We start from the raw sequence: 27,902 nt of genomic DNA, 5'->3' as shown, positions 1-27,902 counted from the left end.
AAATAGTGACCATGAATGTGCTTTGGCCTCCAACCTTTATTAGCACAACACCCTTGAATCACAGGTAAAGCAGTGTTACTGAAATAAGTTGGCTCATAACATGGCTCATCTACATGCATGCTAACAGCTTAGAACCCACACACGGCATTAACTAAATTATACCTACATAGGTTAATGATTAAAAGCAACCATTTCCCAACAGATTGTTTGGCTATGGGTTAGGGATGTTCGATATTATAGGTTCGCCAATATTACGACAAAGTAGCCACTCTGTCAATAAGCAGTATCAGTACATAGGACTAGGCCTAGGCGATATGACTTCAAATCAATATCACGATTATTTCAAAAAATTTTTTGGTCACTGAAATTGTTTTTCTGTAGTGTTTACACTTGACCTTTTGATCTTTGTCATCTTCACTGAAGCCAAAATGTGTCCAAACGACAAACAGAGAATTCTTTTTAGCTATCAGCTTGTCCGATTGAGGCTTATTTGTTAGCTCTGTTTGTCCTCATGTCATCAATGCCACCAGCATTGAGTGAATGAGGGCTAGTTGGACAGAGCAGAGGTAGAACACATACATATTGTTTATGAATTACACTAATATGAATGACACTAATGTAGTAACACGACTTACAAAGCATGTCCGGAAAAACTGTTCTGGGTCATCCCCAAGAAGGACTGGAAGGCCACGGAGAACCACTGTGCGCCGTTCTGTTACATCAGATGTCTAAGAGGGAGGGTGAGAGAGAGATTGTGGGGTGAGTGTGAATAGAGAGAGCAAGACAGACAGACAGTGGGGTAACAACATTCTCGGGCAAGGTCTTTAATGGTGTTCGTAATAGATAAGAAATGCATAACTCAAGTCTAAACTTGCACTGGGAAACAGGAAGAGAAAATACACTTAATAAATGTGAAGAGTGGATAAACAAATATGTGTATTTCAACTGTATATCTACTACTGTCTACTACCATACACACTCTCTCTGTCTGTGTGTGTGTCTCTCTCTCTCTCTCTGAAAACGGATAAATAAAAGAAGTGTACAAACTTCTTGGTTACAGAAACATGGTATATTTATTTTATGAGGTTATGATAAAAAAAATAGCTCTGAACGAACAACAGCTGAGCAGAAGCGCTTGTCGACCGTCGCAGAGAAATACGCATCTGATCTGAACAGGGGGGCAGGGGAGGGGGGGTCCATTTGTGTGTGTGTGCGTGTGTGAATGTGTGTGTGTGTGTGGGGGCTGGAGGTGAGGTTTGCCCAGGGCGTCATGAAACCTAGGACCGCCACTGCTTGTTTGCCAGTGTTAAGGGGACATTTTTTAAGTTCTGAGCATCTCTGATCACTTTCTTAAAGAATTTGTGCTTGCCTTCGAATCTCATTGTCCACACATTTCTGAGTGGTCCATACGTCCTCATCAGCTGAGGATAGTGTTCTATGTAATGGTGTTTTTGACGCAGTTTGAAGTTTGGAAAAACTTCTCTAAGCAAAGCCCTGTGTTCTGAAATCTTGCCATCTAAAAACTGAATTGAGTCCTCAGTAAACTGGAAAGACATAGCCAATTTGAGTATGTCTTTCAGTAGCATTAAGATTTCCCATGTCTTGGCATTCTCTACCACACAATCACCTATCAAGGGTGGAAGGAGTCTCAGGAGGGTCCAATTTTCATGACCATTTCCTCCTATGGTTCCCTTAGTTGCATAGGATAATTACTTGAATTTTTTTGATTGCACTGTTGAAGAACTCCAAGGAAAAGTAACCTTTTGATATCAAATCCGTCAAACATATAGCCATCTCCACAGGAACAATACCCTCCAACAGATCATGCAACAGATCTGGAGGGAAACCACCAACTACATGAAAGTGGTCCAAATGATCACTCAATGCACAGCTGCTCTTCACACCATACTGCCTCACTAATGCACTGTCCTGCAGAACCTCTTGAACTTGCTGGTCATGATTTTCTTTAGTCCTGTGTTCAAATGAGCCTGATCGAACCTCCTTGACTTGAATGTCCTCCCTTCTGGCCATGCAAAATCGGCAATGCAGAACTTTCTTGAAAACCTGCAAGTGAATGAGCACCCAAATTATCTGCCAAGACATGTAGCACAGTTCCTTTCACACTTGCACAACTGCTGGACATACACTCCTTGCTGCTCAAGAGTTTTCAGATCCTGAATGAGTGGGTGGAGCACTTTTGAGTAGTTGTGTTCCTTGATCACATTAGTTTTGCACAGACGAGCTAACTGAATAGCATGCAAAGATGATGTGTGTTTTGCTGGCAGGTTGGCAAGAAACCCAGTAGATGGCACAAATCTTGTGTTTCTTCCTAGATGTCCCGAGAGGATTAGCCACTTCAAAATCATCAATGTAAAGATTAAGGGCTATCCTACATTCGTGTTCCAGGAAAAATTAGCTTTCTTTGTAATGTGTACCACCCTTGTAACTCTTGTATTGCCCTGAGGAATCATCTGATGTCAGCACCTTGTCCAGAATTTCTGGTTTATTCAACTATTTCTGTAGCATCTGAAGAATTGGGACATATAAACACAGGACTGATCATCTCCATCTATTTTTTATTTAACTGGAAATTCTGTCAAAAAATATGATGCTCTCCTATTGAACCACATTTTGTCTGGAGACAGGAAGGAAGCTGCTTTTTATCTTGTTGGTAAGTCAGAAACTAATTTTAGATTTGGGGTTAGGCACTCTGTGAGTACAGCTAGTTGTAACATTTAGTCTTGTCTAGATAGCCTGTTGTTTACATTGGTGTGAAGCTGATCTTACTGAGTGGGCAATAACCTAGTTTCAGCCAGCTCAGCTGTAGTGAATAGACTTGATTGGAGGGAGGGGTCTCAATCTGCGCATGTGGTAAACTGAGCACTTAAGAGCTTGTGACTACAGCGTCAGGACAGCCGAACGAAGACAGCAGAACAAAGACAAGGGAGTCTATCTGGGGGAGTCCATCGAGGAAGTCCATTGAGGTAGGCATAACATCTCAACCCCCTCCCATTGCAGCCATGTGTATTATCCCAGTCAGGACATCAAACTGGAGAAGATTTCACCAGAGACCCTTCACTCGAGGCCGTAACCCCTCCAATCTCTGCTACCCACCATTCTCCACCGGTACGGAACTTGAAATACTAGGGGGACTATGGAACTGCCAGTCTGCAGTCAAGAAGGCGGACACCATTTCAGCATATGACTCCCTGCAGACTCTCCACTTCCTGGCCCTTACGGAGACCTGGATCACCCCAGAAAATACTGCCACTCCAGCTGCTCTTTCAACTGCCTACTCGTTTTCACACTCCCCAAGACAAACACGGCGAGGAGGAGGAACTGGCCTCCTCATCTCACCCAGGTGGTCCTACCAGGTCCTTCCTCTGGACCACCTACCCCGATCTGCACTTGAATTCCACGTCGTCTCTGTCACCCTTCCTTTCAAGCTAAACATCATAGTGATCTATCGCCCACCCGGTCCTCTCTGTGACTTTTTAGATGAGATGGATGCCCTCCTGAGCTGCTCCCCTGATGATGGCACACCGCTCGTCGTCCTCGGTGACTTCAATATCCACCCGGGAAAGCTGCACTCATCTGAATTCCTTGACTTCTTCTCCACATTTGACCTCACACTCTCCCCCTCTCCACCCACTCACCGGGCCGGGAACCAACTTGACCTTGTCTTCACAAGATCCTGTGGTATCTCGGCACTCTCTGTTACCTCGCTCACCGTGTCCGACCACCACTTTGTGACTTTCTCCCTCCCCATGAAGCCCACCACATCCCTCCCCTCTACGCCTCGAACTGTCACCAGCCGTCGCAACTTGAAATCCCTCACCCCCTCTGTTCTTTCCTCACTTCCATCCACAGAACAATTCTCCTTAATGCCTACTGAGGAAGCCTCCTCCATCCTGATGTCCTCACTCTCCTCTTCTTTGGACACTCTCTGTCCCCCCGTCTCACAACCAACACGATCATCTCCCTCCCCTCCCTGGCTGTCCGAACCTCTGCGAACCAACAGATCATTGTTGCGAGCGGCAGAGAGAAAATGGAAGAAATCGGGCCAGCACGAGGACCTTACTCATTATCACAACCTCCTCTCTGACTTCACCTCAACTGTTTCGGCAGCTAAATCTGCCTTCTACTTGGCAAAGATCAACTCTTCTGCCTCCAACCCCAGGAAACACTTCTCCATGTTCTCCTCCCTCCTCACCCCTCCTATCCCTTCCCCTCTTTCCTCCCTTACGGCTGATGACTTTGCAACTTACTTTACCAAGAAAGTAAATGATATCAGCTCCTCATTCACGCCTATACCCTCCCAGAAAACATCTCCACTAACTCCACACTCTGATGGCCTTACCAGCTTCAGCCCTCTCTCCTCTGAAGACATTCACGAACTTGTTACATCTAACCGTGCCACCACCTGCTCCCTTGACCCGATTCCCTCCTCTCTTCTCCAAGACATCTCACACGACATCTTGCCATTCCTCACCACCCTGATCAACTCCTCCCTCACCTCAGGTGTCATTCCAGCGGCTTTTAAGACAGCTACAGTGAAGCCCCTCCTTAAAAAACCCACCCTAGACACTGCTGACATCCAAAGCTACAGACCTGTATCTCTTCTTTCATTCCTCTCTAAAACCTTGGAACGTGCCGCCTACAACCAACTGTCATCCTATCTCTCGCAGAACAACCTCCTTGACCCTAATCAATCAGGATTCAGGACTGCTCACTCCACTGAGACGGCCCTCCTCACAGTGACCGAGTCCCTGCGAGACGCCAGAGCCTCATCACACTCCTCCGTTCTCATTCTCCTCGACCTATCTGCTGCATTCGACACAGTCAACCACCAAATCCTCTTCTCCACCCTGGCTGAACTTGGCATCACTGACTCTGCTCTAACCTGCTTCACATCATACCTGACAAATCGCACCTTTCAGGTCACATGGAATGGCTCTATGTCCAAACCCTGTTCTCTGGACACGGGTGTCCCTCAAAGCTCAGTTTTGGGGCCGCTTCTGTTCTCACTCTACCCCAAATCTCTAGGTTCTGTAATTACATCACATGGATTCTCCTACCATTGTTATGCAGATGACACCCAGCTGTTCCTCTCTTTTCCCCCAACCTCTGACACTCACATTGCAACTCGCATGTCGGACTGTCTGGCTGACATCTCTGTCTGGACAACTGCACATCACCTCAAGCTTAACCTGAATAAAACCGAGCTCCTCTTCATCCCGGGGAAAGACTGCCCTCACATGGACCTGTCGGTCACTGTCGAGGGCATTACAGTATTGCCTCCCTCAACTGCGAGGAACCTGGGTGTAATCCTCGATGACCAACTTTCCTGCACCCCCAACATCACTGCTGTGCCCCGATCCTGCAGATTTGCCCTCTACAATATCCGCAGGATTCGGACCTTCCTCACGAAGGATGCAACGCAACTCCTGGTCCAAGCACTGGTCATCTCCCTCCTTGACTACTGCAACTCTCTCCTGGATGGACTCCCGGCCTCTGCAACTAAACCATTGCAGCGTATCCAGAACGCTGCAGCACGCCTTGTCCTCCGTGACCTCCACTGGCTTCCTGTTGCAGCACGCATCCAATTTAAGACAATGGCACTGGCCTTCAGGGCCATCAATGGAACGGCACCCATCTAGCTGCATATCGAAAACAGTGTTGTTGGACCTCTGACTAGTGTTGTTTTTGGCGGCCTGTTTTACTTTTAGTTTTAGTCTAGTCTTTGTCTGAAGTCCATCCTATTTTTAGTCTAGTCAAGTTTCAGTCGACTAAAAGTCTGAGCATTTTAGTAGGGATGCACGATAATTATCGGACCGATAATTATCGGCCCGATAATAGGAATTATGACGTCAACCCGATAAATCCGATACAATTATTAATACCTCCGATAATCCGACGATAGGATGTTTGTGTTAAAACAGTCATACGGGTGGATTGGGATGAGGGACGTTAGTTTTTTTCTAGGCGCCTCCCGTTTAGCATGTGATGTGGTTACTGTGGTATCACAGGTTTCGGAGGAGGGAGTTAATCCACAAATCGAGCGCTCCCTTCTCATGCCTGGCTGTGACGTAGAGGCTGCGAGCGAGTGGAGGAGGAAGACTAGTAAACAAACACGCATGGCGTCTGTAATGTGGGACTACTTCAAAGTTTCTGAGGAAACTGAATCGCTTGCCATTTGTAACAAATGCAATGCAGAAGTTCCAAGAGGAGGGAAAAAGGCATCGAGCTTTAATACATCCAACCTTAAAAGTCACCTCGCACATCACCATCGCTACGACGGTGTGTTAAAAGCGTATGAAGACGCCGGCGCCGCTAAAGAAGCAGCGAGCCCGTAGCTTAGCGTTTTGATGCACGGGTGAAGTAGCGGTCCTTGTACCTCGGGTCCAATATAGTTGAGAGATAATAAAGTGGCTTTTCCTCGATGTCACCAAAACGCGTTTCCACTGCTTTTAACGGGGTTTCCTTTGATGTTTTCACTCCGTGGTCTGTTGGTAACGTTTGTTTTAGCAGTCGCGTCAGCGCTTGAATGGAGGGGATCACATCCGCAGTAGTGGCTGTTGCTTTGCTGATATTTCTGCCTATTACCGTAGTTTACATTTCTGTGTGGATCAGGACCAACAGTTTAATGTAGCAGCACTTGTGTGTGCATATCCCATGCTGCTCAGGGAAAGTTGTCATTGACTGACTGACTGACTCACTTACATATTTATTTTTAAAAAATAAATATTGTCATTTTATTGAAGAGTCAAAACTGTTCTTGGCTTTCTTTTGTTCATAGTAATAATTATCATGTCACTGTGATACATCTGGTTAGGTGTTTGGTAAAAGGCAAAGCTATGCTAAATCTACCTAAGCTTAGTCATTAGTGTTTTTGACCTGAATTTGATCTGAATATACATTCAAAAACGAATAACAATATTATCGGTTATCGGTATCGGTATCGGTCCCGAGGAGCAGAAAGTTATCGATATCGGTATCGGCTTCAAAAAATCAATATCGTGCATCCCTACATTTTAGTCTTATATAGTCAGAATTGTCAGTGACTATTTTAGTCTAGTTTTAGTCGATGAAAACTGATGACATTCTAGTCTAGTTTTAGTCAAAGATTATATTTAGCCAAACCCATTTCACAATTCAAACAAGGTTATCTTATTATTATATTATTGTTACCTTATACACTCAAGAATACATCTATTCCAGACACAGAAGACGCTCTGATTTGAATTAACAACATAGAACCAACCAAATATGTTATTACATGACCAGCATTTTTGCGTCTCGTCTAGTTTTCCTCATATAAAGGATATAGGTTCATTGACGACAAAAAAAATGGCAATAAATATTACTAATATTTATTTTTATACTTATTTGACTCTTTTTCTTTCTCTTGTAACTGCAGCTGTATAACTTCCCGAGAGATTATTTAAGTATTCTGATTCTGATTTCCACAGATATTTATGAACAAATATAAATAAATGCGAATGAGGTCGCAAACTACAAATAGCCTACAGATCGCGTCTAACAGGATGTAACGTTTTCTATGACTTCCTGTCAAATCTTCGAAGGCCGATGGAAACTGTCTGATTGCAGTGCAGCGTTTAGGCTCCGCCTCCTGCTGCTCCGCTGATCTCGTCTGCTTTCCAGGCGAGGCGCAGTTCACCTCAAACGAGCAGACTGATAATAACGCGACTTAACGAGATGAAACAACATTACATTTCGTCTCGCCTCGTTTTGGTCAACGAAAATGAAGACACATTTTCGCATAGTTTTTATTTTGTAAACCACATTTAGTCTCGTTTTTATTCGTCTACAATATTGCATTATATATTTAATTATCGTTATTGTCACATGACCAGCATTTTCGTTGCGTCTCGTCTCGTTTTCCTCACACGATAAAGGTTTGTTGACGACGATATTTCGTCATAATTTTCGTGAACGAAAGCAACACTACCTCTGACAGCTGTGTGGAATTGATGAAAACAGTATAATATGGGGTCTTTAAGTTCAAACAAACCATTACATTCGATAAAGTCCTTATTTTTTACATTGAGTCAACTTGATATTGTCATGTCAATTATGTTCAATTAATTTAATTTCAATGCATAAATAGTTCACTGAAATGTTAGATTACTTTTAAACCATACAGTTGCATGGAACCACAATTGACATAACTTTCTTGAGTAAACTCACACTTAACACAACATTCTAAAGTAACTCCAAGTAACAGTTACATTTGTTCTACTAAAAATCCCCTCTCTGTTAAACAGGAAAAATACATATATGTCTGCATTTATTTGACAGTGTCCACTGACTTCACACCCTCTAAATTCTCATTCTTAAAGACAGGAGTCCAGGGACAACTGAATAATTTTTGAAATGATTACCTGAGAAAAGTTCTGTTTCTAAGTGCTAAGAAATAACTTATAATAATCCTCTAATATAGGCTTGGGCCTTTATTTACTCAAGCGCATTGCGGCCTAGGCCTTTATTGGAAGGAGGCCAGAATTAGAGATAGATAGGCCCCTATTTCTATTTGAGCAAAACGGACTACTACTACCAGTAGAATGAATAAAAATGCGATTTTGTGTCTATTTGAACCAATAAAATACTAGGTGCTCCGCAGCTGCCATATTACGGTAAACAACGTTTACTGCTTGCCAGTAGGGGGATTCGACTTGATGTAGCCGCCTGCAGCGCGCTACCTAACGTGATGTATTGTGGGTTGGAAGCGATGCATGATGGCTAGAATTTGTGTCCGACTTAGCAGCCGACTACAAAGACGTCACAGGGTCGCGACCATATCACGTGACACAAAACATCGCGTGAGCAAGTTTTTAAGAGCTGCTTCTTTCAGCGCTAGGCAGGCTAGACGGCTGCAACCGGTTTGCACACACCTCCGCTACAGCGGAATGGTTCTCTATTGGTTAAAAGTTCAATGACATGTGTTCAGGTCTGCACTCGGCAGCCACCTTGTGGTGAAATGATTTGCCTTTTTATTTTGGTCGCTTTGATCTCATGGCTTGATTTAAAGTTCTATGCATTGTGCTGTGAGTAGGCCTTTTTATATGATGCGAGGTCTGGTTAATACAAACAGAATGATAATACAAAATACTGGAAAAAAAGAATGTCTTCCACATGTTGCAACACACACACACACACACACACACACACACACACACACACACACACACACGTGGGGACTTAAAATTGCCCCTGACTGGTTGGTTACCGATGGGGACACCACTTTCTAAACTATTTAAAAATATAATTTTAACTCGCATTGTTAAATTGGATTTTTTGAATCCCAAAAATGAAGTTAAATGTCAAAATTTCTCAAATTTAGAAAGCTTAATTTTTGTCTGGTTTTTCTATCCCAGCGGGGACACTTTGATTGTGCATTACCACAAACCACCACCAGGTGACATTGTTTCACATTTGGCTGTAGAGGATTTATTTACATTCTTACAAGTCTTTTAAGGTAAGCAACAGTGGTTCAATAAAGAAATAAAGATCAATAAATAACTTTTTTAAAAGAATGGCATCTGTATTATATGTACATATATTTTTATTCTTAGAATACTAAACTCAAAATAACTCCTGTTTATATAATCAATGCCTAATATGTACATATTGGACTCCACTCTCAATAGAATTGTTTTAACTGAGGAGCTTTATTCAGCCATCTTAAGTTTACATTCCAACAGTGTTGCATGATAATAGTTAGGAATCACGTACAGTACTTGCAAATCAAAATACCACAACTGTAATGCTCTCTGCATTAATATTTCAATGTCACTGTTTAAATGAAAATCAGTGCTTCTAACAAATTGTGACAGCACTTCTTATGTACCATTATGTACCATTTCTGCACAGAAAAATATGAAAATGCTGAATTTTGTTTTAATTTCCAGTGTAATGGAAAAGTTTCAATTGACAAAATGCTACAAGAATTTAGGTGCTGTGTGGCAGTATACAGTAAACAATGTACAGTTACTCAAAAGTAAAGTAACTGTATTGCTGTAAACTAAGAGCAGAAGTTACAAGTAGAATATTTCAAATATAGAAAAAAAAACATACTGTCCTATCACAGTACTGAAATGTCAGCATTAAGGAGTTCAATGGCAAAACCTGTGAGTGCTTCCAACAAACTGTTTCTGTACTTATTGGATGTGCGCACAACCACCCTGTTTTTCTGTACTTATTACAACCTGTAATACTGCAGCACTGTAAAACAGAAATGTACTGTGTATTATTTCAATTTCAACCATTTCAAATAACAAAATGCAAGAACCTACATGCATTTGCATGTATTACTTTGGTGTATACAGTATTCGTATACATGCACAATATATATATTATATTTGAAACTGCTGTATTACACTAGAAAGTGCAACACAGTACACAAACATAGTGTACTACAACAGTACACACGGTACAGTGCAGTGTATTCTGTATAAGTGTGATAAGTCTTGTTTTGCAACTAAAAACATTTATAAAACAAATAAAATAGATACCAAACATAACCGTCAGAGAGCACGATTTAGAACTCCAGCTGAAACCTGTGGTAACCTGTTGAACTTCCCATCAGACAGCCATACAGCAGTAACTTCAAGGCTTACCTTCGTTTCAGTGTGTCTCGTTTCGCAGCATCAATGCGGTTTTTGACATAAAATTTCACTCCTTCCCAACTCCTCCCATGAAGTGCAACTGGTGAAGTCTTAATGCACTCCAGACAATGTGTTTTACCAGGAACCTTCCCAGAGTTTATGTAGTCCATCAGTGTTTTCTCAACAGCCTGAATTTCTTCTTCACTCCACTTCTTTCTTTTCGTTTGTGATGACCCTGAACAACATGAGACAGAAACTTAATGTTCTTCAAAATGTCACATGACCAGTCCGTAATGAAACTACAATGACAACAGTTCATGACCGTAACAGAAGATACAAACACTGCACAGGGTGTTTTATTTTGAAATTGACCAGATTGTCAATGCCGTTCCTGTGTCTGACTTCCTGTCTGACTTGATCTGCTCTGTGTTGAATGACTTTGTATTCTCTGCAGAGCAGAGGCATGCACTGCGGTGCGCCCGGTGGAATAACGCGTTTGTTCTGGGTTACCAGTGAAGGGTGTGTAATGTTGTGGAATAAAGGTACAAAGTGGCATTGTAAGAAAAGTACCTTCCACTACAAGTTAGCACAATATGTCAAATTAACTAATAAAACAGCTTGCCTTTAGTTCTGCACAATTTGCCAGTGGCCTCCTCTACCAGCAGCATCTTTTCATCTAAGGTGCCTGTTAAAAACACATTAGCAAAAAATATGAAAGTACTTTTAAAAACATGCAATATCTGCAATCAAATAGTTCTGTTGGTCCCCACAGGATAAACTTTACTGTGGCATTCTAAGGAATAAAAAATACAGAATCAAAGTAAAAGGCATGTAAATATTAAAAGTTATTAACATTGTTGAAAAATATGTGCTTTCTTGTGTAAAGTTAAAAGAAATTTCCATAAATCTCCTGTATTCTAATTACCTCTGGCTGGATGCGGACGACTGCTTTGTTCACCTTCTGTGGATGATTTCTTTTTCACCCTTGACTGGTCTGTAATCAAAATAGCTCTATTTTAGTAAATGAGTATTCAATAGGCGTGTACATCTCTCCCTTAGTGGACGAATCCATGCGTATCTAGATACATGAGCTACGATACGATTCAGGGAAGATCCTTTTTTACGATTAGATTCGATGTAACACAATTCTTTGTTTAATGTAGATGTTCATTTTCAATGACATATTAGAATAAGTCAAATCTATAAAAGTGTCACTGCTGACCTTCAGATAGATATTTCATAACAGAGAATCCTAAGCATGAAATGTGTCATTTCAGAACTAAAACAAATACTACTAAATACTACAATATGTTTGACATTATAAATATAAAGTGAAGTCTGTCTGACACATTCATGCCCAGGTGTCTCATTTTGGCACTTAGGGGGAGAAATATGAACAAACTCAGTCATTCTCCACCACACTGTAAGGTCGTAAGTCCTAAGCAATAAAACAGGTTATAGATGCAGTAATTTCCTTTGACCTGGCCGAGTTGTGGCTGGAAAAAGTGTTTAATCTGTCTTTCTCTTGCGTATTCTTGCCTGTGCTAATTTTACTAGCATCGTAGTCTTCTGCGCATGTTTCACCGTGCCGTCTCACGTGAGTGTTAAGATTTGTCGTGCTGCTGCAGTATTTAATCACGGCTCTACAGAGCTTACAAACAGACAGACTTTTAATTTTAGATGTGACGGTGCACTGTAAAGCATGTTGGTGTTGTCGGACACGTTGCTCTTGTGTTTACCTCTCAGGTAACTCTACGCTAACGCTAACGTTACTGTTACGAGTCTTGCGAGAGTCGCTCACGACCAGAGCAAGTCTCCGGTGAGAATTCTACGAGGGTTTGAAGACGCAGTGAGGAAGTAACAGCAGAGCAGCTTCATTAAACCGATCCATAACTTTACAATCGGGCCATCGACCAGTTCATAGTGCATTTAGATCGATACAGGGTCCGTGCCATCCGGGTCCGACCATTTGTTATGCTGTTGCCACTACCAAAGATAAGGGCAGACAGCAGGATATTTGCTCTGCTAAGGTAGCTAGCCAGTGATTGTTGCTATAGTAACAGCATGAGAAGATGGACTCCATTTTGGTAAGCATTCAGCTCAGTCCACTGTGGCATTTTAGTGGCACATATAGAAACTGTCCTGCGTGTTTGATTGATTGGCAGATTTTCATTGTAAATAGTTGCATCGGTGGGCTCTATAAAGGCTCTATGAATTCCATACAGCACACTGAGACTATTGTCCACAAGCAGGTACCCAGCAAGCAGAGTCAATTCCTTGTTGATAAAGACTTCCTCAGGCATTTGTTATATCTGGAGGCTTCACTGATATCTGATGAAATCAAATGTATGCCTGGAGTAGTTGTGTGTTGCACGATCCATTATGAACTCTTGATGATAATGAACTCCCATGAGATTTGCATGTCTTAAGTGGGTCTTTTCCATAGTTTAATAGCTCTTACTATGTAATTTAAAAGGTTAACAGAATAACCTTTGATTATAAGATGATTATCATGAGGAACATGAACATTTGGATACGTCAAATTGTTGTAGGATAGAATGTCTATCACAGTATGCATCCAAATCAAACTGGAACACCTCCATATAATGGTGCTGATGGTAAATATTTACAGTGCATGGAATTAATGAGTAACGATTATCTGTAAGAAAATCATAATCATGATTACTGGGTTACCAGTGAAGGGTGTGTAATGTTGTGGAATAAAGGTACAAAGTGGCATTGTAAGAAAAGTACCTTCCACTACAAGTTAGCACAACATGTCAAATTAACTAATAAAACAGCTTGCCTTTAGTTCTGCACGGTTTGCCAGTGGCCTCCTCTACCAGCAGCATCTTTTCATCTGAGGTGCCTGTTAAAAACACATTAGCAAAAAATATGAAAGTACTTTTAAAAACATGCAATATCTGCAATCAAATAGTTCTGTTGGTCCCCACAGGATAAACTTTACTGTGGCATTCTAAGGAATAAAAAATACAGAATCAAAGTAAAAGGCATGTAAATATTAAAAGTTATTAACATTGTTGAAAAATATGTGCTTACTTGTGTAAAGTTAAAAGAAATTTCCATAAATCTCCTGTATTCTAATTACCTCTGGCTGGATGCGGACCACTGCTTTGTTCACCTTCTGTGGATGATTTCTTTTTCACCCTTGACTGGTCTGTAATCAAAATAGCTCTATTTTAGTAAATGAGTATTCAATAGGCGTGTACATCTCTCCCTTAGTGGACGATTCCATGCGTATCTAGATACATGAGCTATGATACGATTCAGGGAAGATCCTTTTTATTATGGAACGATTAGATTCGATGTAACACAATTCTTTGTTTAATGTAGATGTTCATTTTCAATGACATATTAGAATAAGTCAAATCTATAAAAGTGTCACTGCTGACCTTCAGATAGATCCTATCTAATCCTAAGCATGAAATGTGTCATTTCAGAACTAAAACTTGAAGCCTAATGTATGAACAAATACTACTAAATACTACAATATGTTTGACATTATAAATATAAAGTGAAGTCTGTCTGACACATTCATGCCCAGGTGTCTCATTTTGGCACTTAGGGGGAGAAATATGAACAAACAAAGTCATTCTCCACCACACTGTAAGGTCGCAAGTCCTCAGCAATAAAACAGGTTATAGATGCAGTAATTTCCTTTGACCTGGCCGATTACAATTGGCTTCTTGTTTTACTATAATTCCTCTTCGTTAATATCCCACATACCTGATGATTGTGAAGATGATGCAGCATCCTTCACAGAGATGTCATCTTCCTCCTCCGTGTCTGATGCATCGCTGTCCACAGCCATGTTCTCTGGACATAGACGAGACAGCAATCTGACGGATAACATCTGATCCTCTGAAATGACTGAGTGCTTCTGGTCTTGCAAACACAAAGTGATTCTCATCAGACAGATCACAGTTACTGCGAGTCTTGACAAGCAACTCCATTGATGCCAGCATATCAGGTGTGAGGAGAATGGGGACCTTTCTTCCTCGTTTTCCTTTTATCTCAACTCGCTGGAAGTGCTGGACGTCTGGATGTGTCGATGAGGCATCTCTCAAGGTAAAGGCATTAAGGGACATCTTGGATACTTCTCCTTCCCTTCTGCGGTTGAAAAGGATTACCTCACAAAGAGTAATTTTGGCAAGTTCTGCCCAGTCCTTTTTACTTGGTTCTTCATCAAGTTTTGTTTGCCACTCCTTCCTTTTTATGTTGAGATGTTGGTGCATTTTTCTCACATCCTCGGTGAAGGGGAGAAGTTGCGGAGCATTCCACTTTGCCTCACTCAAATTCCTGAGGGCCTGGGATGACACACACATTCAACAATGTTGGCGATTTTATTGAGGTTGTGGCCCAACTTCAATGCCAGAGATGGCGTTTTGTAAGTGTTCGTTTCCTCATTCAAGCCTGCCACACCCTTAACTGCTTCTATCACTTAAGGGAAATTGTTACAAAGAAGTCCGACATCATCTTCAACTTCCCCCTTTTCTTTGCCTCGAGAACTAGGCGTCCTGTCTCACGCATCTTTTGCCTGATATACTCATGTTTTGTGACATCGTGGCCATGCTTGTTGAAGAGGTGTTCTCCTAATTTTAGGATGCTATTCTCTTTGCGGACAACATCTGTTACCTCATCTTGGTGCATGTTGAGCACTAGTTTCCAAAACCGTGTATTCACTTTGTCTGGAACTGGCTGAGCATATGCACAAAGGGCCTGGACTTTTGTTTTTCCTGGCTTCGAAACTTTCTGGCGTAGGTGACATCTGCTCATGTGCCTCCACAGCGATCTTCTCTTGAGGTAAGCCTCACAATTGACACAGTGCATGTAATCACTGGCAGTAACACTGGCAATGGGTTGTTGACGGGGTATCACCATCCCTCTTCCGCATTTAAGCACCTCATTGTTATGGACACGATTCCCTCTGTTTCTCAAAAGACTTAACTGGATTCTTCTCTCTTTTGACCCCTTCGGACATGAAACTGCTCTCGACACTTCTGGTTTATCTTTGTGTTTTGACTCCAAATGGCGTGCCATTTTGGAGAAAGGCTTCAAACAAAACACACAGTAGTACTTTTTGTCATAGAGCCTGCTGCCCTGTTCTTTCTTTTTCAGTGTCATGACAGTCACATCAGAACTATCGAGTGGAGAGGATTCTTCTGTGTCACTTCCATCCAGGGGACTAGAGTCTGTCTTGGGTATTTGTTTACGTGACTGGACATCTCTTTTCTTAAAGCTTGCTGAAGTTCTTTTCTTTAACTTTTTCTCCCCTCTCTTTGGTTTGACATCTTCAGCTGAACTGTCGCTTTCTGTGTCTTCAGCGGATTGGGGAACATAATCATCCTCACTGAACTCGTATGATTCCTCTGTGAAGTATCCAAGCAGGTCTCTGGTAAGCTAAAAACAAGATTAGAGCTTATTTTAAGTCTTTATGTATTTTGTAAAATCACAAGAACTAAAACATCAGAAATGTCAAGACTAAACAATTCACTAGAATTACAAAGAGCTAAAATTTCAGATGAAAATTTGAGCGCTTGCCTAAAGTGAAAAATATTATTAATAAATATATTACTATATTTTGCAAATCACAAAGATACATTATTTACTATGTGCCAACTGTACCTAGGCCTCCTGTTGCTAAACAGTTCCTGTGGTGTTGTAGATGGTAAAGTTGACTGTCTTTACTATATAAAAATGCACCTTTAATTCTGTACAGCTGAAACCATTCCAATTATTTGATAATTACCCCACATTGAGTGACAAACTGATCCATTACTTGAACTTACTTTGTGCTCAATGTGCAAAACAAGAACATTTTTTATTTTCAGTGGTGAAAAGATAGATTTCCTTTGCCCAGCAACTATGTAGCGTTCATGCCTTTTTCAGATGAACAGCAGTGTAAATGGCTCAAAGCAGACTTCTATCTACGTAAGTATGCACTGTGCTTCAAAACTTAGCAAAGGATTCAGCATTGCATTGGAGGTAGAACCACCATAGCAGATACAAACGACAGAAATCCAATTCCTGCAATATAAAAAAACTTGGCTGGTACTTTGTATTTCCTTTATCCTCTCTGCAGGGAAATCCATGATAGCAGTCAACTGACAGACACTTCATATGTTATCATTTGCAGTTTTTCAAAGAAACTTACAATCACACTGTCAGTCCTTCTGAGCTCTGGTACACTTTTGTCCTGGCAAACATCAGGTGGAGTTGGGTCAAGTATGTCTGTATCCTGGCTGTCACAGGAGCTCTCCTGTACTGTCTGAAAAACAAACGTCGCAAAATATTTTTTACTATGAAATTCTCAAATCCACTGAAAACGTTCTATAACAGATACGCAAAGACTTCTGTTGTAACTCTGCTGCCCTTTATTCAAAAGTGTAAAGTTCTTAATGATTCCTGAAAGATAAAAGTAAATAAGAATTATGACTGAACTATCATCATCATGTTTCTATCCAGCTACATGAATTATTTAGTATGGAATGAAAATACTGAATGGGAAAAGTACATTTTAAAAGAAGGAACAGGTTCTGTCATGTAAATGATCCTGAATAACAATAAGAAACTAGAAACAGCCATATTTATTTTAGTGTTGTAAACAGCTCATTGATGCTAACAGTCACTGATGGATAGTTAGCTTGACTGTGAGGCTGCTACACAACAGTTAGAAAGGAGAATCAGGGAGAATGCCAGAGGCACAAAAACAGGCACCTTACAGCTGATTATAGCAGGAGAGCATCTGGGCATCAGGTCGGAGTACTTGACCAAGTGCCTTTGGGTATTTTATTCATTAATTTTCTGCCATTTTATTCATTGTTTTGTACTGCTACTTTACATGAAAGTTTATAGCAAGGGGACGTGTTGCAAACCAAAGTTCCAGGATGTGCCAGTCTGATGTACTGGTCTGTAAACTGGCAAACATACAGTGATGCAGAAATGTATACAAAGCCAACACTAATACTGCAACTGAAGATAAAGTTACAACTGATCTGACTAAACAATCAAAGACAGAGACAAATGCACATAATGACAGGAAACATTCATCTCTCTGTGTACGTGACAGAGACGTGTTGTACTACTCACTGTTGTGTTCACGACGCTACGCTGTAAAGCTGCGGTCTCCTCCCGCTCCTGCTCTATGCTCTCAGCGCACGCCTTCTCATATCGGGTCTCACACACATTATGATGTCTTTTCAATTTCTTCAGGCGTCGCAAGTGACGACTGTCAGCCTGCAAGACACAGAAAAAGAAGTTTAAAAATGTTTAATATTGAGAAGGGCTGCAGTGAATAAGAAGTCGCGGTTCAGGCTGTACCATAGTTTTGAGGAATGGATTTGATCATTTTGAGCATCACTTTCCATTCAATCTGTCAAACACCAAACTTTGCCCAACATGGTCTTAGACAATGTTGTTGGGACCTAACCGTTAGGACTACAGAATGCGGCCTACAAAGCCTACTCAATGCGGCCAGACAATGGGACAAAGGAGATAAAAAACTACAACCACCATTTTAGTGTCACCTCCACCTGGTCACGAGATCTGACGTCACACAGCTGGCGCTCCATTGGCTGCGAACTGCATGGGACTCCAGGGGGTCCCCCGGACCAGCCGTAAGCTATAAATCCCGCGGCCACCAGAAAAACACTCTCTCCAAAGTAACTCGGTTACGCCAGGAGGTGAAGATCACGTCTACAGCGCTTCCCTTTGTCCTAGGCCGCAGTCTTTCCCCCAAACTCGCTGGACGAGCAACAGACTGTTTTACCCCTCTTTTTCTCTACTCGTTTTATTTTTCTTTTGTTTATCATTTTGGATCCCGAGGAGACCACCGCGACAGCGCGACTCTCCCGTTCCCCGCGGTAAGAAGAAACGTTCTTCGTCCCAGCTGCCAGCAGAACGGATAACTCGACCCGTCTTTGTCTGAAATCAGCTGACTAAATCGCCGAGCCACGCGATTGTTCCTGCAGAAGGAAGAAATACTAACTGTTTTCTTCAACTAATTGGATCCGGCGCTGAACCAGCGCTCGTAAACTACCGTCCGCTGCCAGCGTAAAGAAACGCCATCAACGCACGGGACGGAAACCTCACATCGACGCATCTCACATCGACAAAAGTAAGAGGCTATTTGTCTGGGCAGAAGCAGAGATTCGATAGTGTAGGACATGCTTGTAATTCTTGTTAATGTGTTTTAAGTTCTGATCGCGGATCGCCGAGTCCGTTTGTTCATGTGCTGCTGTATGTGAATGCTGATCGTGTACCCACGCAGCTGGGTTGATTTCTGTAACAGTGTTTCCGACTAACCTCCGCCATATTCGCGAGCTCAGAAAGCCTCTACTATCAGTTAAAAGACCGGTCTCGCGGAATAAACGCCAGTTCATTCACGCGAGCCCGTGTGATAGCGGCACGCTTTCTGTCCCTCCGAATATCGCTTGCGCATCCTCTCTCTCTTTGTTTGTGTCCCGCTAACACACACACACACATACACGCCGCACACACGTGTCCTAAACCAGCTGTTCCCGGCGGACGCTAGGGACATAGCTACATCTGGTGGCTACATACGGCCATCTCTCTTTCTCTCGCTACTCCATCGAACCTCAGTGGCTCCGCCCCTGAACGCTGCGAGGAATAGCTCCACCTCTCTCTCTCTCTCTCGCTACCCCATCGAACCTCAGTGGCTCCGCCCCTGAACGCTGCGAGGAATAGCTCCATCTGGTGGCCGCCCATAGCCATCTCTCCCTCTCTCTCTCTCTCTCTCTCTCTCTCTCTCTCTCTCTCTCGACACGCACACACACACACGCACGCACACGCACGCACACACATACGCACACACACACTCCACGTGTGTCTCTCCCTTTGTTTAAGCTTAGCTTTGTGTGTTAGGTAGTTAGGTAATAAGGCTTTGTTAATTGCAGTGTTATTGATTGTGATCATTATTACTGATTTTAATAAATCTTATTATATTATAACTAGCGGTCTCTTGTGCTTGTTGTGTATATGTCACTGGATAACAGCAGGTTGTGAAGGCTAGTGCTTGAATTTCACGCCTTTTTAATTGTTCGATTGGTTTTGTACTCCTATGCCAATGATCACGATGATTGGCATGTGAGTATAAAACCTTCATATTGAGACTGAATACAGTTTTAGGTTATCTTTTCCCTGATCCCAGGGTGGTGCCCCGTTTATTCATGATTATATCATGATAATATATTAAATATAATTATTAATACCGATAATCATATTGATATTGATAGTTAACTGTTGATAACCAAATCTGCCCCTGCTACAACCCCAACAATGTCTAAAACAACATTGAAAATGTCCAACATGTGCATAATTTTTTTTTAAAACGTACAATATCTTCCAGTACGATCATACTGCGGAGTTCATTGGTCTCACGCTGAGCTAGTTAGCCTACAGCTCAACGCTGTCCTGTGAAAACCATCCCACCATCCCAAAGTTCTTTCTGTGTCACCGTCCAGTTAAAAATCTGTTCATCCTAAATCTGAACAATAAAATGACAAAAAACTGTATTTATTAAAGGAATAGTTCACCCTAAAACAAAATTCGGCCATTATCGACTCACCCACATGCTGGTGAGAAGTCCGGGGTGCAGTCGAATAGTCAAAAAATAAGGTCCTAACTCCTATTCCTATCTCCTATTCCTTGACCTCTGGGGAAAACTTCACGGGGTTAAGGAAAGGCGATAGGAGAACTCAAAAGGACTTAGGAATAGTCGACCGCGGTGCTCAGAGAATCCGACCGGACTTTCACTAAGCTACGTCATTATAACGCGGCCGCTGATGATTGACAGCTGATGATCGGCACCGGCGATTGACGTGCGTCTGCGCTGGAGAAACTACAATAATGGACTACAAAAAGCGCATCGTCCACTTCTCCACATGTTGGTTTTATAAACAGCCGGTTCACTGACCGGCTTCAGGTCCAGCAGCTCCTGTTTGACCGGTTGCTTTATTTACGTTTCATTTGTGGTTTTAGTTTCGTTTTTGTCAAGTTTGTAACATGATTGAAATAAATAAAATAAAAAAAACATTTGATTATTATCACTGTCCACACATTTATCAACACTATTCCAATTAGCCTACTATATGTCTGCATGAAAGTTAATGTTAAATATGCAAATGCACGTATCGTTTGTTTTCATGAAAGGCCACTTTAAATGTTGCTCTCGCAAAGAATTGTGGGTCGGCGTAATCTCCTTTTCTATCGCATAGGAAGGTCCGTTGCATCCTATGCTAAAGGAGCTCTGAAAGGAAGCATTGGAGCTCCTTTCCTATGCATTTAGAGAATCCGAACGGCTCTTATCATGGCGGCCACTTGTTTACTTCCGGGTCACTTCTTCAGTTAGGAACCTTCCTAAGCAAAAAAGACTATTCGACTGCACCCATGGTGTAGTTTTCTCTTCCTCAAAGTGCACCTGGAGCAGAAGTCCACACAATGGCCGCAGATGGTGTCCGAGACGAAAAGGTCCATAAAACTCCACAAAAACTTTGTAATATTCCTCCATACTGCTCGTCCGCTGCAATTGAAGTGTCCTGAAGTGGCGACATCCAGAGTTTACTCGAAACGACGTAATTTAGTACATTTTTACAGCCTAAACAGTCACTTTACTGTGTTTGCCTGGAGGTGCGTTCACGCGTGGCCGCGAGTCTCCCTGCACCCGCTCGCACTACGGAAGCCGCGCCGGACAAAATGAACGGAACTCGCAATAGATTCACACCGGTGTTTACATCCTGCTGTGAGCAACGCAAGAGCACAGCCATGCACGAGAACAAACTCAGCTTCTCCCCGAGTTGGATGCAAAACAACACTTTTAGATATTTTCTTTGTTGGTTGACTCTTTTTTCAATTTCGCCGGTAAAGATGGTTCGAGTGTGTTCATTTCCTGGATGCTTCAATCAAATGAAGCGTACGTTCAGGAGATCCGTGACTTTCCACAAACTACCAGTTCAGGACCCTGAAAGACTACAGCTGTGGCTGATTGATCTTCGTCGCGATAGCAACAACACCGTCAACCTCCATGGACTCCCGGTCTGTAGCAGTGATGTTGATAGGTTTTCAATGTAATGAGTCCCCAGGACCCACAGGTGGTGAGTTGAGTGGGTCCCTGGGAAATTCAATGGGTCCCGACTCCCCAGTTAAAAAAAAGGAATTCTTTCTTATATTATTCTATTTCTTAAATATTATTGAGTGTTAAACTCCTTTGATGGTGGTATGATATGGTTATAATAAACGGATATATTCATTGAACATGTTCAAAATGTATCTGAAATTAAACAAATAAAATTCCAAATCTGAAAAGTTTATTGCAAAACAACTGTCACAGTGGCATGACATATGACATTCAAATCAAACAGCATTTTTGTAGCAACATAAATAGCACCAAAATAAATTACTAAAATTCAAATCAAAACAAAATGGTGTCTCTATGGTCTGTAGTACCAAAATAAAATTTCAATAAAAGTGCTGATTTTAACAAATGAACAAAACATTTTCATCACCATGACAGAGTCAATAAATGAATTGTCACCAAAATCTTCTCATCTGAACATCAACTAAATCAAATGAACTGAGTCAATCACTGTGAAACTTTTAGTGTATTTAGCTACTGTATTAGCCAGGGATGTGATCGGCAAAGAATAAAAAAGCAGGAAAATACCCCCCCCGAATCGTTTCACATTAATGTAGAACATTACATTAATGAGAAAACTGGGTACAACTAGGGGGGGTCCCCTGGAAGAAAATGTTGTCAATTTTAACAATTAAATGCATCAATCTGGACTACTAGAAAATTGTAAGATTTGTTTAACTTAAATATTTATTATTTACCTATGCATTGTATCAGCAGGTTAAAGACAATAGGCATATAGAAATTGCACAAAAGACCAGCTCATCCCTAAAGCCTGTACAAGACAAAACAAGATGACAGAAATCACCTAATAGTAGTTTATTTATTATCTATTATTATTACAGTCTTCCACTGCATTTTGGGAGATGGTAATCAATGTTCAGGCTCAGCAAGCAGAAAAAAAAGATCAAATTTGATAATGTTTACATTACAATAATTACTCTTATTAATTTGTACTCTAAATAGATGTTTAACTCTACTTCTATTTCGTACGTGCTACGCCCTCTAACGGGCTTCGCTATTGGTTTATTTTGGAGAAGCAGCTCACCTGGGAGGGGGGGACTTCTCTCCCCATCTCATGTGAGGTGGAGAAGGGGGAGAAAGCTTGGCCACACGCGCTGGGTGAGAGCTCAGCAACCGAGTCTATCACTGACGTTTAGCATTTACTCCTGATTACTGTTTGCATGCCGACGAGGCAGGGCGAGTCATGTTCTCCTCATTTCCATAGTTAACCGCTCCTGCTTCAGCTTCTAGCCCGTGGTCGGGAAGCACAGCGGAGACTTTGGTTTGCTCTGCTTTGAATGAAGTTCCACCGCGACAACGCGCACGACTTGCGGAGTGACACGAAGACATGAATCAGAGGCACAAAAACCGTTGACAGCGTGAGCGGTCATTATGACCCGTGCCTTGCCGAAAAGCCGGATTTCCGGATTTATCCGGAAGAATCACATCCCTGATTAGCTCAAAAATGAAACATAACTAACACAGTGGAAAGTCTTTTGAGAAAAATGAAATGATGCAGATATGTTTTTGGTGTACACGAATGAGCACAGCATCGAGCAGTGGAAACGTGGGTTTATTTACTATGAAGTTCGTATTTTTAATTGTTGAAATTAAATCAGCGGTGACAGGCTAGTTGTTTTGGTAGCGGCTAAATTAGCATGTCGCGATACTTTGTACAGGGGATCACGTTTGCGCCGAGTAGATGCGCAGAGGGTTGAAACAGCGCTGTCCAGTCTGCTAACAACAAGGTTTCTTTTGCCAGTTACTGTGATTAAACACGAGTTGTTTAATGTTCACAATGTATCGTTTTTCATGGGAAAAATGAGGTGCGTCCCCGGGACGCATGGATAGTGAGTTTAGTGCGTCCTTTCAGATTTTAATGCGTCAGGGACGCAGGACGCGTACCTAGCAACATCACTGCTGTAGTGAACACTTTTCACCGGAGGATATAACATTTTCTAAAGGAAGAGCTTTGTTGAAGACTACAGCTGTGCCGACCGTGTCACAACTAAAGACAGAGGTATGTACTTTACAGACCTTTTATATAACTTATATGTTGATATATATTTATATACCTTTTTTCACAAACGTGGTTACGTTACAGGATGTTTGATGTTACTTGACTAAAAACTATGCATTTCCACATCACAACATCCACAACAATATTGTAAATTGAGTAGCATCAAAACAAAAGACATAATATGCATACTGTACAATGGAACTTACTTTACAGAGAGCTTGCCGTTTTGTCCTGCGGGGCTTGGCCTCTTTTTCCAGTTGATTTTAGGCACATGAAAAAACATCTCGAGAAGCTCACGGGTCAGTAAAGGCGGATAATCCGGGTTTTCGATAATACATTGTCTTTGGGCAGTGCTCTCAGTCTCATCAGTGGAGATATCGAGATCCTCCAGCTGTGGCATCAACAAATCCCAATCTACACAGCAAAGGCTCTCCTCTTCGGTTGGCATAGCTTTACATTTTCGACATTTACACCACCATGTTCCAGATGCCCTAGGTCTGTAGTCCGCCGCTGGTTGTGGCTCTGGTCGAGCTGCAGCTTCTTCACTCATCTCTCTGAGTTCCTCGTCCGTGTACTCGGTTCAAAGAGAAAAGGCTCAGCAAAGAACTCATGCTCTTCCTCGGACATTTTTCTTTTTTCTTTCAAAGTTTCAAATCACTAGTGCAGGCAGATCCCTCTTGTGTTTGTGTGTCGCTCGGTGGCTCACAGCAGAATGTAAACACCGGTGTGAATCTATTGCGAGTTCCGTTCATTTTGTCCGGCGCAGCTTCCGTAGTGCGAGCGGGTGCAGGGAGTCTCGCGGGCACGCGTGAACGCGCCTCCAGGCAAACACAGTATAGTGACTGTTTAGGCTGTAAAAATGTACTAAATGACGTCCACGAGTAAACTCTGGATGTCGCCACTTCAGGACACTTCAATTGCAGCGGACGAGCAGTATGGAGGAATATTACAAAGTTCTTGTGGAGTTTTATGGACCTTTTCGTCTCGGACACCATCTGCGGCCATTGTGTGGACTTCTGCTACAGGAGGGTATCAACGGATCTCCAGGTGCACTTTGAGGAAGAGAAAACTACACCGGACTTCTCACCAGCATGTGGGTGAGTCGATAATGACCGAATTTTGTTTTAGGGTGAACTATTCCTTTAAGAATATTTCTTCTTACTATCGATTATTATGGATGTAATTTAAGTCAGAGAGTGGCAGAGTCTGCCTGACAGCAGGAAACACTTTCACATCATTTATAGAAGTTTGTTACATTGTGATATGTATTGTTATCTGGATATGGAATGACCTTTATCAGTATAGATGATTTTCATCATATCACACAACCTCAAATGAAGGTTGCATTTCTACTTCTTCACTTGCTGGTCCATCTTTTTCTGATGGAAGTGATATCTCATGTGACTTTGTTGTCACATGTTTAAATGCCCTTTAGCCCTGTATTTACCTACACAAGGAGTATTGCCTTTGTGGAGAGGAGCTCTATGGACTAACAGGTCGTCTGATGATCTGAAGTGAAGAGGACATATCCTACCTTTCTCTTCTGTTCAGGGTGAAAGCCGCCTGCTCCATCAGCAACTGCAAATAATTTGAAGAAAAAGAAAATGTTAAATTGACTGAAGATTGATTAACGAGGCCGAGTGGAGGCTGTTCAATCTGTGATTAACAATGTGCTTCATCTACATGAAAGATTAAAGATGGCACATTAGAAACTGGGAAACTAAGGTATGTGACTTAATGCTGTTTTGGTCAGTCCTATAGAGACAGCACAGATACTTTGTAAATCACAACATCTGTGTACATAAAGTGACTAATGTCTGTCATACAGAGAAGACACAGGAGATAAAACTAGCAATCCCTCTGTGGTCGTAGTAACTTATTAATCCACCATTACGTGTTTTAGCCATAAGAACTCTGTTTCAGTGTGGTATTCTACACTAACACAAACTAATTTATACAAACCCCATCATACTATCATCTCATCACATGTTGCCTTCTCACCTGTGCAATCTGAGCTGCTGCCAATAGGTGCATAACCTCGGCCGTCCTCCTGTAAACACAAGTGACACCGTCAGTCAAAGGTCCAGTACATCACATTACACTTCAAACTGGCAATATATCTATATATAATATAGTCTAGTCATGATGTATTAAGTGAACTGAAAGTAAACTCCATGCTCTGGTCTCAAAGGTTGCATCTATTTTTCTGAACATCTCATCATCAATACGATATCAATCACAACATCAATGATAAGTTCTCAGTAGTTTCAGGGGTCAGAATTACTGATAAAAGTATGAATAGTCATCTAAGTAATCACATTAGATAGTAACTAGGGATGTCCCGATCACATTTTTGTGGTCCCTAATAAAATTAGCTACATCGGCATGCCGACATCCCTAGTAGTAACTGAAAAGAGTTACCATCTATTATTAGTGATAGACTGTACCACTACACCCATAACGGTTCATCAGACTCATGATGTGGATTATAATATCTGCTCCATAACAAGAAAACACTACATTTAAAAGTCCACTTAAGATTATCACACTGAACTGTAGTGTCGTTGAGAAGTGTGACATTCATTCAAATTATTTTAATGCACATCATCACTAAAATGTTTCTTTACCTTCAAATATGACTGAATTATTTACTGTCTTTCAACAGATTATTCAGACAGCAGACAGAGTGATACCGAGACTGTAACCAAGCTTTATTTCCATGCAACAACATGTTTACTTTAACATTATGTATATATATTAGAACAGACTGGTGCTGCTGTGGTAGACTGGCTGACTGTAAACAGTTACGTCTCAGCATGAAATGACCCGACACTTCTCCTGTTGATGCTCTCAACTGTCCTCACCCTCACCTGTCCTCACCTGTCTCTGACCTGTCCTCACCCTCACCTGTCTTCACCTGTCTCTCACCTGTGTCTCTGACCTGTCCCTCATCTGTATCTCATCTTTCCCGGCGCGAGTCACAGAGCGCTGAATATCCGTACATGGATTAAATGATGTGTCTGTAACCGAGTTATAGACGAACACCTTCAGCCGTCATCAGCACACGGTGTTTAACAGCGGGTAACAACACAGCTCACGGCGTGCAGGTGACGTGTCTCGCCGTCAGCCATGCTGTATATCTACACTGTACTCACGGTGTAAAAGACGAGACAATCACCGCTGTTTAACATGACGTTCATTTTCTGTGTGGTAAATAATAAATAAAGCGCCACAGTTCGGAGATAATATATTTATGTGCTAGTGAATCACACTAAATGAAACGCCGCGGCGCTAGCATCCGCTAGCCTCCGCTAGCCTTAATTAGCAAATTAGCAAACGACCTCGTCAAATTCAGCCACAGTAAAATAGTCCTTTTCATGTTTCAGTACAAGTGTAAAGTCCTAGCGCTAAGTCATACTGGGAGCCCAGTACAGAAAGTGATAAACTTACCAGTTCTTCCATAGTCCTGCAGCTAACTCCGTGCCATACCGTGGTTCGTGTTATCCCGTGGCTGAATGTGATGCTTCTTCTCCCGCATCTGGTGAGCGAGTCGAAAAGGGAGCGCTGCATTTATACACTGGTCACGCGGGGTGACTACGCAGTCAGTGAGAAAGGCCGCTATGAGAGACTGGCGGCACACGCCGCGCAGTAAAACAAACACCACAAGGTCACCAGTCCGCGTGCACAAGATGGCGCGCTGTGAGATACAGGAGTGGGGGAAGGGAATGGTTACGATGGGGACTTCCTATGTCAGGATCTGTGTAATATCCGAGTCCGTACCGAGGAGACTGGGCGGAAGAACGACATACTCCACAGACATGAAATTAGCATACTATACTGAAATTTAGCTTCAAAATTTTAAATGAGTAAATGAATAAATAGACTGTATATCAGTTTGACTGACATTAATTTACATTCATACATCTTGTCATTTCAATTGACAAGATCTCAGTTAATGAAATGAGGTGGAATTAGTATCAAAATCATCTTTATTCACAAAGTATGTGTGTATATGAAAGGATCTCTCATCAGTCTCTTGCATGGCTCTAAATGTACACACAATAAACATTTGAGGTTTGGG

At 41.9% G+C, this 27,902-nt stretch overlaps 2 protein-coding genes across 6 annotated transcripts in view; one reads left to right on the top strand and one right to left on the bottom strand.

Annotated features, from left to right (window-relative positions):
• The window catches only part of LOC311027554 (death-associated protein kinase 2), a 64,491-nt gene that overhangs the window by 6,641 nt on the left and 29,948 nt on the right, over positions 1-27,902 (top strand). For 2 of the 4 annotated variants that reach the window (XM_084031608.1, XM_084031609.1), the window contains exons 1-2: positions 23,506-23,821; positions 24,729-24,918. The exons of 1 other annotated variant lie outside the window; for it this stretch is intronic. In XM_084031608.1, the coding sequence (XP_083887734.1) occupies positions 24,791-24,918 (128 nt within the window). In that variant the 5' untranslated portion in view covers positions 23,506-23,821; positions 24,729-24,790. Of the gene's footprint in view, positions 1-2,586; positions 2,672-23,505; positions 23,822-24,728; positions 24,919-27,902 lie in introns of those variants that run through there. One more of the 4 variants, XM_084031611.1, reaches the window with a different exon arrangement.
• LOC311027556 (uncharacterized protein) lies at positions 11,250-23,137 on the bottom strand. Of its 2 annotated transcripts, none has more exons than XM_084031613.1 (6): positions 22,847-23,137; positions 17,739-17,885; positions 16,804-16,917; positions 14,376-16,049; positions 11,554-11,622; positions 11,250-11,313 (listed from the first exon to the last, which is right to left on the bottom strand). In XM_084031613.1, exons 1-4 carry the CDS (start codon positions 22,871-22,873, stop codon positions 15,087-15,089), a joined length of 1,251 nt encoding a protein of 416 aa, XP_083887739.1. In that variant the 5' UTR covers positions 22,874-23,137; the 3' UTR covers positions 11,250-11,313; positions 11,554-11,622; positions 14,376-15,086. The 2 variants fall into 2 exon arrangements, with proteins under 2 accessions (XP_083887739.1, XP_083887740.1); XM_084031614.1 differs by lacking the exons at positions 11,250-11,313; positions 11,554-11,622 and adding exons at positions 13,434-13,497; positions 13,738-13,806 and having other exon boundaries at positions 14,376-14,465.

The sequence above is a fragment of the Eutrigla gurnardus genome (genome assembly GCF_963514095.1).
Source record: "Eutrigla gurnardus genome assembly, chromosome: 17".
Taxonomy (NCBI): domain Eukaryota; kingdom Metazoa; phylum Chordata; class Actinopteri; order Perciformes; family Triglidae; genus Eutrigla; species Eutrigla gurnardus.
This window is presented reverse-complemented; position numbering and strand designations above follow the sequence as displayed.

Bases quoted from the DNA above. Each gene is read 5' to 3' on its own strand.
- LOC311027556 (XM_084031613.1), bottom strand. From the start codon at position 22,873: ATGGGGAGAGAAGTCCCCCCCTCCCAG. The intron at 17,886-22,846 runs GTGAGCTGCTTC...TGTGTCTTGCAG, and splicing joins GAGAAGTCCCCCCCTCCCAG to GCTGACAGTCGTCACTTGCG. The intron at 16,918-17,738 runs GTGAGTAGTACA...TTTGTTTTTCAG, and splicing joins GTAGCGTCGTGAACACAACA to ACAGTACAGGAGAGCTCCTG.